We start from the raw sequence: 12,522 nt of genomic DNA, 5'->3' as shown, positions 1-12,522 counted from the left end.
ACATTCTCTTAATGGCTCATCCATTTGTTCCATTCCATCCATAAATTAATTACTCGTGATTGTGTTGAATAAACCAATTAACAATGATAACAATGGGTTGTCATTTATAACAAGATAGAGCCTCCCATACAATAATTCAAGCTTAATTGTTATTCTTCACCACTGTTTATAAATAAATTACTACGCTAACTACCGTGTAAACGACAAAAGACCCTTTTTGTAAGAAACGTCATCATATCATTAAAACCAGTAACACGCAAGGCCTCATATCGTCTCAAATCGCATGATTGACAGATTTTTTTTTCTTACAGCAGAGTAAATTTAATAGGCATACCGGAGAAATATTTTCAACGCTCTTTAACCCTTGTTGCAAAGCGTTTTTGTAAACCCGGCTCGAGGTACTCGCGAGGATGTACGAGTAGCAGCCACCCACTCTCGGTTTAATTAATTGTTCGCTACATCTACAAGATAGAGGTGATTAGAATAACGTTAGCTACTTTATGAGCCTGCCTATAATATAATGCAAGGCATTTTACACGACACGTTTATACAAAAAATCATATCGTGCAGGTATAAATATAACGTATATAGTATTTTGGTATCCTCTAAAAGTTGTGATAAATAATTTTTAACGTTTAATTGTTTTTGAAGTGAAACTTCTTTATTGGCGTTGTAAAAAAATTCACAATCACATTTTTCCGTTACGCGTTATCTTTTTCTTGTCCCTATCACGGTCGATTCGAAGCCATTAATAACAAAAATATATAATAACGATAACAATTATAGTAATAATTATATTACAATTAATACAATTCTGTAATAATCTCAGTAGTAATAAGGTAAAATAAAATAATTGTAATATTTGTATTCAAAACTTTATTTAATTTAACTTTAATAAATTTCTGTAAAGTTGCATATATTAGATCATTTTTCGAAAAATACGGTGTACAATAGTACACGCACACATTTTTATTCATTGATTCAGTTTTATAAAAGCCATACACAAACTGTTACTCCACTCCATCATAAGAAAACGTGGCCGTGTCGTTACATAGCAGTAGTTAACAAAGTAAGCAAACGCGACAGTGGATAATGTTCTCACTTCGCCCATACGTTGAGTCACGTTCCAAAAACCTGAGGCGGCGGGGCGACACTCACCGTCCACTTTCAGGCTTGCGTCTATCCAGATATCAACGAGGGGTAGTTTGGATGGGCATAGACAGGTCATGTCCATGTAACTTATTCGGTAATTCGCTCAATGCGTAGTAAACTAATATTGCGCAAATTTTAACTTTTAGGCTTTTGTATGACAATAACTATAGGAAAGGATGTTTAAATTAAAACACAGTACGATGGAAGTGGAATTTTATCAAAAACAATAATAAATCATTCGAATTACAGGAAAATAAATACCTAAATATGGCTGTTCATAATGTGACTATATTTATAACATTAACGTAGTCTTTCGAAACTTTTAAAAATAAATATTACAAATTATTTGAGAAGAGATGAACTGCTAAATTACAGTTTAGAAATAATGGCATTTGTGTACTCGCTACATTTAGCGGTACCTCCCAAATCTCCAGTTAGCGACTTGCCTTCCGCTAATACCATATAACAAGCATTTTGGACCTTATCAGCATGTTCATTAAGTTGCAAGTGCCGTAACATCATAATGGCAGATAGCAGTAATGCTGTTGGATTTGCCATATCCTTGCCAGCAATATCTGGGGCAGTTCCATGTACCTGTAATAGCAAGATTGGATTAAAACCCATCATGCAAGATATTAATTATTAATTGTACTGTCCGGTGTTTTATATTTATCCTATACTATGATTATTCATATCTATCATAGTTTTGTTTCCTAAATGAACTAATAAAATAAATAACGTAAAAACGGACCAGGTAACAACCCGAGATAAATGCCACTAGCCTTGTTTCAGAAGCAAACAATTAAAAACTACAAATACGTTACATACTGTTTTCTTACCATCTATGACTAAGTCATAGATTTATACCTGCGCGCAATTCTAAAATATAATATATACGCTCTACAAGTACGAAAATATGTGGTACATACCTGAGCATACATTTAAATGCGTACTTTGTAATTAAATCATGGTTAGGCTAGGATATTAGAGAAAGTGGAGAGGAATAAAATAAAATCACAATATCCTTCGCATTTTTGTACTACATAAATTAAGATTAAGCTACAAAAACATCATAATTAATTTAAATAATGCATGTCGGTTTGTCAGATTAAATCTGAATAATTTAACTTGATTTAATACAATACTGTAAAATAATAAAAAAATACATAAATCAAAATGCATTTGGAACGAGCCAAGGAACAAATTAAATGAGTATCTTATGAGTATCTAATCTTACAGAATAGCAATATTAAATTAAAATTCACTAGGGCATATTATAAAACAGGAAAAAATGTCGCTATTTACGCGCAGTAAATAATATCAAGTGGCAACACAGTTATAATATAGTCATTATAATGACAATTCTTTTTGCTGTTTTTGTTGCCATGTTTCATTAAATATGGTCAATTACTGGTAAAGGGTGTGTTTACTAGAGTCAATAACCGACTATTATTAATATTAACCTTAACAACAACACGATACAATGAAACAGCCATTTCTCACTAATATAAACTGGTAACAACAATTAGCTCACAAGCCTGGCAACATTATCATATGAGCTGAAATTGATTTTTGGTAAGGTTGCCAATCTTTATAGTATTTTAATGTTCAAAAAGATAAAATATATTATAGATAGCGGCAGTTTAATTTTGTACAAAGGAGCACTTCATATTTTTAATTGTATAAATATTACTGTATACATTATTGTTTTGTTAAAATAAATAATTTTAATCATTAAATTTTTCTCATAAGACAAAGCTAGTCGAATTAAAATTTTATTTTCGTTATGATCTAACTGATCTCCTCATGGAAGCTAATTTCATAGACTGAGCAGATCTTATTAACATAATACTCATTCGGTTCAATTTGTCCTACTTAACTTAATAATAAAATAACACTGCATTTGATAAAAACAGATTTGGAGTTCCATATTAGCAAAAGAACTAATAAATTCACAAACTTATTGCTATTGTCAATACTGTAAATACATGGCTGAAATTTACACAATTTCATTGATTTATGTATGTTAAATATAAATAACACATTAAAATAAAATTACATTTAACATTACATTGGGTCAAACATATTTAACAGCTGTCGCATTTAAACCCATATCAAGTGTGAACAAAAATAGTCTGAATATAGAATAAATTTCAGGAAACATACATACACGCGTATCGTACGCGTATACTACGTAATCGTAAAAACTGCACCAACAATTATCGGCGAAAATCAAACGACCGTTCGACCAGTAACTTTAGCTACCTAAGAGAAAATTTTAGACCTATTTAAGCAAGGTTCTTGATAATATCTTCTGTGAACGCTGAACAGGTGCTGTTGCCTCCAAGATCTTCAGTAAGAACCCTTCCCTCCTTTAGAACAGTGAAGCAGGCATTTTCAATTTTATCAGCTTGTTCTAATAGACGCATGTATCGCAGCATCATAACACCGGAGAGTAGCAAAGCCGTAGGATTCGCCTTGTCTTGTCCCGCGATGGCTGGCGCTGTACCATGCACCTTAGTAGATGGTAGGAGGTTAGTACAAAGAGTTAAGCAGTTACTGCCCTTATTATACATTTAAAAATCTATGTACATGGAAAATACTCACTGGCTTTAGTATGTACGAATACAACAAATTTATCAAGAACAAAGTCAAGACAAGGCCAAATATAATTTCCAAATAAGGGCATTAACTTAATGAATACAAGGACATATTAATGCTGACTGACTGCATTTTATTAGTCATAAGTAAATGAGCAAGGACTTTCATATTATTATAGCAGACATGATATATTTGGACATTCACAAAACATATGAAACATCTATTATAAGTCACCACAGACTATAGGCTTAGTTGGAATTTTTTATTAGATTTTAAATACAAATAATATAGACAATACATACATATTTCAGCATCTATGCAAATGATTTTGTATGGAGTTTCTCTTTATTATTTTTCCTAATAATATTTGTGATATGATTATTTTTAAAATTACATGTGTAACATATATGCTTTGAGGGACACTTCAAGTTTTTTGTTATTGGAAGTGACAAGTGGAAAGATTCATGCGAGTGCCATGCATGACCCACACCGGTTTATTGGTTCATAAAAACTTACATTTTTTGATGAAAAAAAAAAACACTGTTTTATCAATCACTTGTAAATCAAAATGGTTTCCGTTGTAATGGCGATTGGCTTTAAGTTTTAAAAATATTTAAAACAACTTATTTATATCGATTAACGGAAATACTACCTTAGTATAGTAAATACCCAATATATCATTATTTCACTATTAACTGAGCTGTCCTACAATTTTTCTTAACATATTATTTGGGACATTGTCATTAATTTATAGATAAAGAACCATAAACACATATCTTCCAAACTAAAATAAAAGTACCCTTTTAATTCCATTTCAAATTACCATATCCGAGACAAGGTTTCAACTTTTAAAAGCATTGCTTTTTAATGTATACTTGTGTTTAGACTATATGTAGACTATGTATAGACTAGATATTAGATATTACTCACAGACTCAAAGAGCGCTCCATTCTTTCCGATGTTTCCAGAAGGAGTCAAACCTAAACCTCCGACCAGACCTGAACACATGTCCGACATGATGTCTCCATACAGATTGGGCATCACCTGAAATAATTTGTTCATCAAATCAAAATCATTTATTCATATAGGTAACACACAATGTACACTTATGCATGTCAAAAAGAAATGCAGAAGAACACGTTTAAGACGATCACGCTTAATACGATTTCACGCAATATACGCCAGTCCCTGCAACTTGAGACAAATTTTCATACATTTCTTAACGCTTAACACCATTCGTCATCCCGCTTAAAACGCTCGAACCCTCACGTCGTGTTGAAAGAAGAAGAACCCGAGATACTGCAGGGTGTTCCTGGTTATTCTCCTATTGATGACAATGTAGCACCGTACGAAATTGAATAAATTGAAGATCTTAATGAGAATATGAATAACACACAAAACGAGGCCCTAAGTGATAATGATGAAGACGAAGATGAGTCAACTCCGTTTTTGTCAAACGCCCAGGCATTATCTGCTGTTAATGATTTAAGACACTATATAGCTTCTTTGGATCAAAGCGAAGATGCACTGCAGAAGTTGAATCATGTTGAAAATCTTTTAATTGCTAATGCATCAAAGTCTTTCTGTCAAACTAAAATAAGTGATTATTTTAAATAATGTGATTATAATTACACTACGTATTTAATGTAATTTATAAATGTATAATTTAATACCTATATATACTAAAATTAGAACATAATAATATGTAGTACGTATTATTCTCCCCAGCCCGCATAATACGCTTTCTCGCTTAAGACGCGTATTTGGTAGGGTCCCTGAGGAATCGTCATAAACGGGTTTTACTGTATATATGAAATGCTTCTAATTTAACATTTACTGCCAGTTATCAAATCAAGGGCGTAGAACAGAAGAGAAGAACTGGCCATAAACTCTCTGCCACTATTTTTAATCGCCAAGTTTTTGTTTTACACAACGATTGTAAGGAGCTGCAATCATTACACCATGTTCCACATGACATCTTAAGTAATAATAATAAAATAAATTAAAATCAAAGCGTTGTCCTCTATCAGCAGGAGGCATGGTGGAATAGGACCACTTATATTCTCGTGGGAACAATTCGCAATCAATCGAGAATCCGTTATAAAAAAAAATATTACTCTGTATAAATTATTTCATTACTGCCCTAATTTGTATCCCATATTTATGAAGTAGGTTTATGACTTTAAACATATGTATGTTCAATTAGGCTAAAACTGCATAAAAATCAGTTCCATAGTTTCGTAAATAAGTATGTATGTTTCTGTTAATATGAATACTTACCAAAACATCGAACTTTGATGGATCCTGGACCATGTTAAGACAGACAGTGTCCAGATATCTCTCCTCAAACTTGATATCAGGGTACTTAGTAGCCATCTCACGACAACACCGAAGGAAAAGTCCGTCTGACATACGCCTGAAAATGTCTAACTTTATTATAAACGCAAACTTTTAATTATAATCTATAAGCTATGTCTTTAAGTATTATATTTTTTAAAGTTTACACAAATATTTTAAAGAGAGTAACTTTTGGATGAAATTACTAAATTAACTAATAAACTAAATTACTTAAACGATTTTAAATTAAATTGGCACACCGTGAGCAGTCTGGTCCAACTTAAGAGATAAGATAGCTTAGATCTTTAATTATCGCAATTTTATTTTATTGCAAATAATTTGTCTATAATTAATTGACAGTCACAATTATCTATTAACTCCAAAAGTTTCTAACAGATGTCGATACTTTTCGACTGGATTGAGTAAGTAATCAATAGATGGCACTGCTATGGTAAACCGACAAGTTTCATAATAAGCTACAATTCAATATCATGATTACCACGTGTTATTGAGGCTAAAGTAAAAATAAATTTGCTTTGTAGGAAACGAAATACCGTGAAATTCAATTATTTCTACTTTTTTAATTTTTGGTGTTAGCATAGCCAACCATGTGTTTTTTAGACCGAAGTGTTAACGAAATTCAAATTATAGTGACGATAATACAGGGAAATTATTATTTCGTGTCACGGTATTAAGGCTAACTAAAACCACATTAAGGAGAAACGAAATTCGCGGGGGCAGCTAGTCTTCCTTTAAAGAATTGGAGGTCATATCTCCTAGGGAAAACCACCATCGGGAGTTGATTCCACAGTTCGCTAGCAAAAGAAAGTCTTGTGCAGCGGACTGTGAATGACTTCCAGTCATCACATCATATTACGTCGCATTTATAGATAGTCAACGATATCATGAAGCAAATAGATTGCATAGTTTTAAAGGAAACCTATTATAACTCGTCTATACCAGTTCATGAATTCTACTAATGCTACGGACTACTACAATAAGACGTAACAATGTAGATATGAGGTGTAACATACACCGATTAGCATCAATATAAGTCGTCACCTAACACCTAATTCAACTATACATTTGTTTACTATTTATCTTGTATTTGATTATTGAACTAACGTCATAGATGATAACGTTTTTTGTAAGCAATGTAATTTGTTACAGTTATGCTGATATTAATTTTCCTGTCACATTAACTCGGTCAATGTTTTCTGAAGCCGCAAAACGATATAAGCTCCTTTATATTTTTCTGTTTTATTTCATTTTCTTTTTAATCGGAAATCTACTTTTGTAGGTCTGAAACTTACATAATGTTCGCCTTGTGCACTGCCGTGACCTTCTTCCTTTTGTTGTCCTTTGCGAATTGGAAGGCAAACTCTGCAACTCTCTTACTGGCTTCCTCAGTAATCAACTTGATGGATTGAACGACTCCATCCACGATTTCGTGCTCAATACCTGAATATTCACCCTCTGTGTTCTCACGGATGGTTACTACGTCCACGTTATCGTATAATGTCTTGATTCTAAAAGAATTTATATAAAAATTTCAATAGAGTAAATTCTGAAATAAATTTTAATTTTTAAATTTTATTAAACTTAGATTACTAAATAACTACTTATAATAGTATCATACAAGACTATAAAGTTATTCACAAATAAGCCAGAAAAAGAACTAAGATTTAAAAATAATATTACTTAATAAAGAGTAAAATATGATCACTGTTTATATCACGAGTTTCATAATGTAAATAATCAATTCGCGATTATATAAAAAAAACAATTAAATACATAAACCATAAATGTATGTTAACATATTGCATTGGTTCTGATAATACAGTGTGATAAATTTTCAACAGAGAGAGAAAAATTATGCATACTATATCCATGACATTTTTCTTATGACATCAAGTATATTTTAAATGTAAATGTTACAAGGAAAAAGGTTTTGTGTTAAATAATACAATGATTCTATTTATGACCAAAAAGTCAGTGGTAAATTGTTTATTCAAATGGTTGGCAGTATTCCATTGTAGAAACATTGTTGAAGTCACTTTGTAATTGAAATATAACTTTTTATATGCAGTTTTGAAAATTTTATCACCTTAGATATGGAGATTCGTCCACATAATTTTTGAGGTCAAATCTTATTACTGAAGGCAGTGAAAATGGAAAGGCTACAATTTGATACTAATTATGAATGTACATTAATAGTTATCTCTAGCTATTACTATAAGTTATATAATCATGTATCATAGTAATTTGTTGATAACTTATCAAATCAGTTTTCCAATTTTTTATCAAAAACCTTGATATTACATTCAACTGGGATTACTGACATTTAAAACTTTATCAGCATTAAAATTTACGTGACTTATCTGTGTACTTGCCCTCTAGATATTATATAGACTGATAAAATCAAATAATTTAAAAATGCTTGAATAGTTGAGGAGAGAATTATGGAATGTGTTTAATATTTTATTGATATCAAAAAAATTGATATTTCTCATTATTTCAATTTTCAACTTATTATTGTTATTGACGAGACATACAATGCAGATGGATTCAATTTTGAATCAGATTAAATCAGCCACTGATAAGTGAGAATTCTTTGACACCTAGGATTAAGTTATGATTAATATTAGGTTACTTAATAATCTATTTCTTATAGAAAACATATAAAATTTGCTAAACAAAATGAAAATTTTAAAGAAAATAAAGAAAGCAAATAATACCTTGCAATAATCTTAAATAACATTAAACACTTAAAAGTCATTAAAGTAAATTACATACCCATCTAAACTTTTGCAAGGCCGCACATTAGCATATAAGTCAAACTCTTTACGAAGAGCTAAGTTAAGAGAGCGGTATCCTTTACCAACTGGGGTCATTAAGGGTCCTTTAAGACCAATTTTGTTTTCGTTTACAGAGTCAATTGCTCTTTGGGGAATACCAAACTTTCCATCTGGACCCTAAAAGTTTGAAAAATACCATGTTTTAGGTAATGGTTTATGAAAAAATATATTTCTTAGTGAAGTAGATTAGTCATTGGAATATCAGTTTGATTAAAGGTACTTACCCTTACTGCTGTAACGTCCACTTCATCCCATTCAATAGGCACTTTGGCGGCTTCGAATATTTTTTGCACGGCTACCGTGATCTCAGGTCCAATTCCATGGCCAGGGATTAATGTAACTTTACGTACTCCGGTGCTGTACTGGGCAACACCCGCCCTGCTCGCCGGGACCTAAGTAAAACACAAATTTAAATCGAACACCGTAACCTTCAAGACATTTTACTAACTTGAAATAAAAATCATGTTAACCTCATTTTTAACTGTTCCAATCGCACTAGAAGACTTATTTGACCCGGAATCAAACAATTTTAACAAGCTTTCTACTACTTTACTCTCACGAAAAGGCTTCAAAAGCGCATTTATGTAATTCTTCGACATAACTATAGTGTCTATTTTTGGACAATTAATGATATTTTATAAACGGTTTTATGAGAAACTATGATAGAGATAGCATGCAGATAATAACACAAAATAGTTATGGGGTACACTAATCACACACTTACGATTTTTTTGATAAATCTTGCAGCCATTTCACTTAAATTTTATATTACGACGACGAGTACTCCGCGGCAAGAGGCGGAGGGGAGGAAATTGCGAAGAAGAGAACTACGCATGACCGGAAGACACTAAGCGAGGCCAATCATATTTTGACTTTGAGTTGCATCTAAGTGACAACTTTCAATGACATTACACAGTACAGACAAAATTGCGAAATGATATAATTTTACGTCTATGATAATTTAGACAATTTGGTCAACAAATGACGTCTTAAAGTGTGGTGTTTGCAATCATGTCTAGTTGAAAAATTGTCAGAAGTCAGATATGAAGAAAAAACGTACATGGAAATATAGAATCTGAATTCTGATTCTGATATTTAATAAATCATAATTTTATGTTGAATTAGAATGATAAATTAATCACTCTATATAATTATGGATCATCCATTATCCTTGAAATTGGCTTCTCTAAGCCTCGTTTCTCAGCACAAACTAGAATGTATTTTATCTACATGTGGAAATAAAATAGATTTTATTATTGATCCAATGCTTATAAAGCCTTTAGAAAGGATTTGTGGAGTTACTTGGCTTAGGTAAGAGCTACTTGTAGCATTTTCATTGGCTTTAGCTGCCGGACTTAACATGATAGCCAATAATATATTGCTAGTAAATAAAATATAAACATTTTATTCAATATTTCAGACAACATGGAGTTGATAAAATCTACAAAATGGATCCACAACTAGGTGCAACAGCCAATACTAAAAGAGCATACTTAATACCTGCATGCCTTCATAAGTATAAATGTGTACTAGACCAGATAGCTTCAGTACTGAGTCTAAATCCATCTCTTTCGGAAACCAAGTGTTTTCACATTATAATAGTCCCTAAAACTATGTCTACATATGACTCTATACTTGAAAGTAAAGGCTTATATGATATTGTGCAACTACATTCATTTTCCTGGGAACTATTTAATTTAGATGACCAATTGTTGAGTTTAGAATTACCTTTTCTATACAAGCAAGTTTTTGTTGAGCAAAATCAGTCACTGTTGAGTAGTATTGCTATGTCATTGTGGAGTTTGTTTCATGTAACAGGCCGACCTAAGTGTATTTTATCTCTTGGTAAAGTTTCATCAAGTGTTTTGGATGTTTTGGAAGTATATAAAGAAAGTTATCAAAGGGATTTCATTAATGTAGATAAAAGTCAAGATTTTGGATCATTAATTATTATGGATAGAGATCAAGACTATGCATCTAGTTTGCTGACACCTGCCACATACACTGGCCTTTTAAATGAAATATTTAGTATTAACTGTGGGCAATTAGATCTAAATGTTAAGGAAACAAAAATAAAGAAAGGTAAGGTAAACTTCACAACGGAGGAAAAATCTGATAAAAAAACTGTTATAACATTAGATAGTTTCACTGATACCCTATATGGGGAAATAAAACATAGACACTTCTCAGAAGTTTTAAGTGTTTTAAGTTCTAAAGCAAAACTATTAAAAAATGAGGACATTAAAGCTTTAGGTATTCAAGAAATGAAAGATTATGTCACTACAAAATTACAACAGGTTACTCTATTTAAACATAATTTAGTTAACCATGTATTAGCTTGTGAAACAATTATAGCAGAAATGAATAATAAATTTGAAAATTTGACACAAACAGAATGTGAAATGTTAAATAATCGAAATAAGAAAGGAAATTATACTTATGTAGATGAGCATTTTGGTACGGATATTCATGTTTATAATAGCTTACGTCTTATGTGTTTGTTAAGTTTAACCCAAGGTCTGTCTTATGATGAATACAATTCATTAGTTAGTAAATATTTATTAGCTTTTGGATATAAGTTTTTGTATGTTTTTAATAATTTAATCAGTGCCGGACTGTTAGTGCAGCCATCTAGTCCAAAATTATCTCTCAATATTAGCCATTTAAGTAACCTAAGTGAAAGATTACCCAAATGGCAGACTGCTTTTCAGAATACTGCAAATAAACTCAAGCAACTACCACAAACTGAATCTGAAAATTCACCTGGGTATGTCTTTAATGGTAGTTATATTCCATTAGTTGCTGCTATGTGTAATACTTTACTGACATCTGAATCTCTTCTTGAAGTACTAAACAAACTATCCCCATTAAATGATTTAAAAGTTGGGGGTGCTATTATTGATAAACAGAAAATAGGAATGGAGACATTAAACGAGAAATTATCAAATTTATCTTTAAATAATTTTGAACTCAGTTGTAAAGATGCAAAGACAATTTTGAAAACATTAAAAAGTGACAGTAAAATGAATGGAGGAATTAATATAAAGCCAAGAACAGTATTGGTATATATTATTGGTGGAGTAACATATGCGGAAATTGCTGCTTGTGACGTAATACAAACTATTACAAACAGTAAGATATTCATTGCCAGTGATTGTGTATCTAGTGGCAGTGATGTTATGGCTGCAAATCTATAAGCAATTAATCAGTTTAATTTAAGATTTAATATTATGTAAATATGATTGGTATTTATAGAAAAAGAACATTTTTAATTATTTGAAAATATATAATTCCATTATCACAGTAGAAAATTATCTTATATTAATTATTAAGATATATTTAAAAAATATTTATTACTCACATTTATTATAAAAAATATTTTTAGCTTAGTGACAAATAGAGCTGAAATGTACTCTACATTACAGACAACACTATTAAAAATTATTAATCTGAATTATATATCATTATAAAACACAAAAAGCGGTATAAATCAATAAGGATACCAGGTGGCATTTGTTTTTTGGTTTTATAATAAATACAAAAACACAGGACAAGGTATTACCATAACATTTAT

At 31.2% G+C, this 12,522-nt stretch overlaps 2 protein-coding genes across 6 annotated transcripts; one reads left to right on the top strand and one right to left on the bottom strand.

Annotated features, from left to right (window-relative positions):
• Positions 1 to 936: 936 nt before the first annotated feature.
• Positions 937 to 9,832, bottom strand: LOC123706899 (probable isocitrate dehydrogenase [NAD] subunit alpha, mitochondrial). Of its 4 annotated transcripts, none has more exons than XM_045656502.1 (7): positions 9,419 to 9,630; positions 9,173 to 9,340; positions 8,887 to 9,065; positions 7,404 to 7,619; positions 6,034 to 6,169; positions 4,684 to 4,797; positions 937 to 1,746 (listed from the first exon to the last, which is right to left on the bottom strand). In XM_045656502.1, the coding sequence occupies exons 1-7, from the start codon at positions 9,545 to 9,547 to the stop codon at positions 1,522 to 1,524; spliced, it is 1,167 nt and encodes a 388-aa protein (XP_045512458.1). In that variant the 5' UTR covers positions 9,548 to 9,630; the 3' UTR covers positions 937 to 1,521. The 4 variants fall into 4 exon arrangements, with proteins under 4 accessions (XP_045512458.1, XP_045512461.1, XP_045512457.1 ...); XM_045656505.1 differs by lacking the exon at positions 9,419 to 9,630 and adding an exon at positions 9,673 to 9,832 and having other exon boundaries at positions 940 to 1,746; XM_045656501.1 differs by lacking the exon at positions 937 to 1,746 and adding an exon at positions 2,225 to 3,668 and having other exon boundaries at positions 9,419 to 9,637.
• Positions 9,833 to 9,975: 143 nt separating this feature from the next.
• On the top strand, positions 9,976 to 12,518 carry LOC123707798 (vacuolar protein sorting-associated protein 33B). Of its 2 annotated transcripts, XM_045658140.1 has the most exons (3): positions 9,976 to 10,259; positions 10,369 to 11,030; positions 11,660 to 11,824. In XM_045658140.1, the coding sequence occupies exons 1-3, from the start codon at positions 10,102 to 10,104 to the stop codon at positions 11,671 to 11,673; spliced, it is 834 nt and encodes a 277-aa protein (XP_045514096.1). In that variant the 5' UTR covers positions 9,976 to 10,101; the 3' UTR covers positions 11,674 to 11,824. The 2 variants fall into 2 exon arrangements, with proteins under 2 accessions (XP_045514096.1, XP_045514095.1); XM_045658139.1 differs by having other exon boundaries at positions 10,369 to 12,518.
• The last annotated feature ends 4 nt before the right edge of the window (positions 12,519 to 12,522 follow it).

This window comes from Pieris brassicae, chromosome 3 (assembly GCF_905147105.1).
Source record: "Pieris brassicae chromosome 3, ilPieBrab1.1, whole genome shotgun sequence".
Lineage (NCBI taxonomy): Eukaryota > Metazoa > Arthropoda > Insecta > Lepidoptera > Pieridae > Pieris > Pieris brassicae.
Note: the sequence above shows the minus strand (reverse complement) of the source record. Positions and strands in the feature narration are given on the sequence as shown.

Coding starts and splice junctions, on each gene's coding strand:
- LOC123706899 (XM_045656501.1), bottom strand. CDS start 9,547: ATGTCGAAGAATTACATAAATGCGCTTTTGAAGCCTTTTCGTGAGAGT. Junction 6,170..7,403: donor GTGCACAAGGCGAACATTAT/GTAAGTTTCAGA, acceptor AGACATTTTCAG/GCGTATGTCAGACGGACTTT. Junction 3,669..4,683: donor ATGGAGCGCTCTTTGAGTCT/GTGAGTAATATC, acceptor CCATCTACTAAG/GTGCATGGTACAGCGCCAGC.
- LOC123707798 (XM_045658139.1), top strand. CDS start 10,102: ATGGATCATCCATTATCCTTGAAATTGGCTTCTCTAAGCCTCGTTTCT. Junction 10,260..10,368: donor TGTGGAGTTACTTGGCTTAG/GTAAGAGCTACT, acceptor TCAATATTTCAG/ACAACATGGAGTTGATAAAA.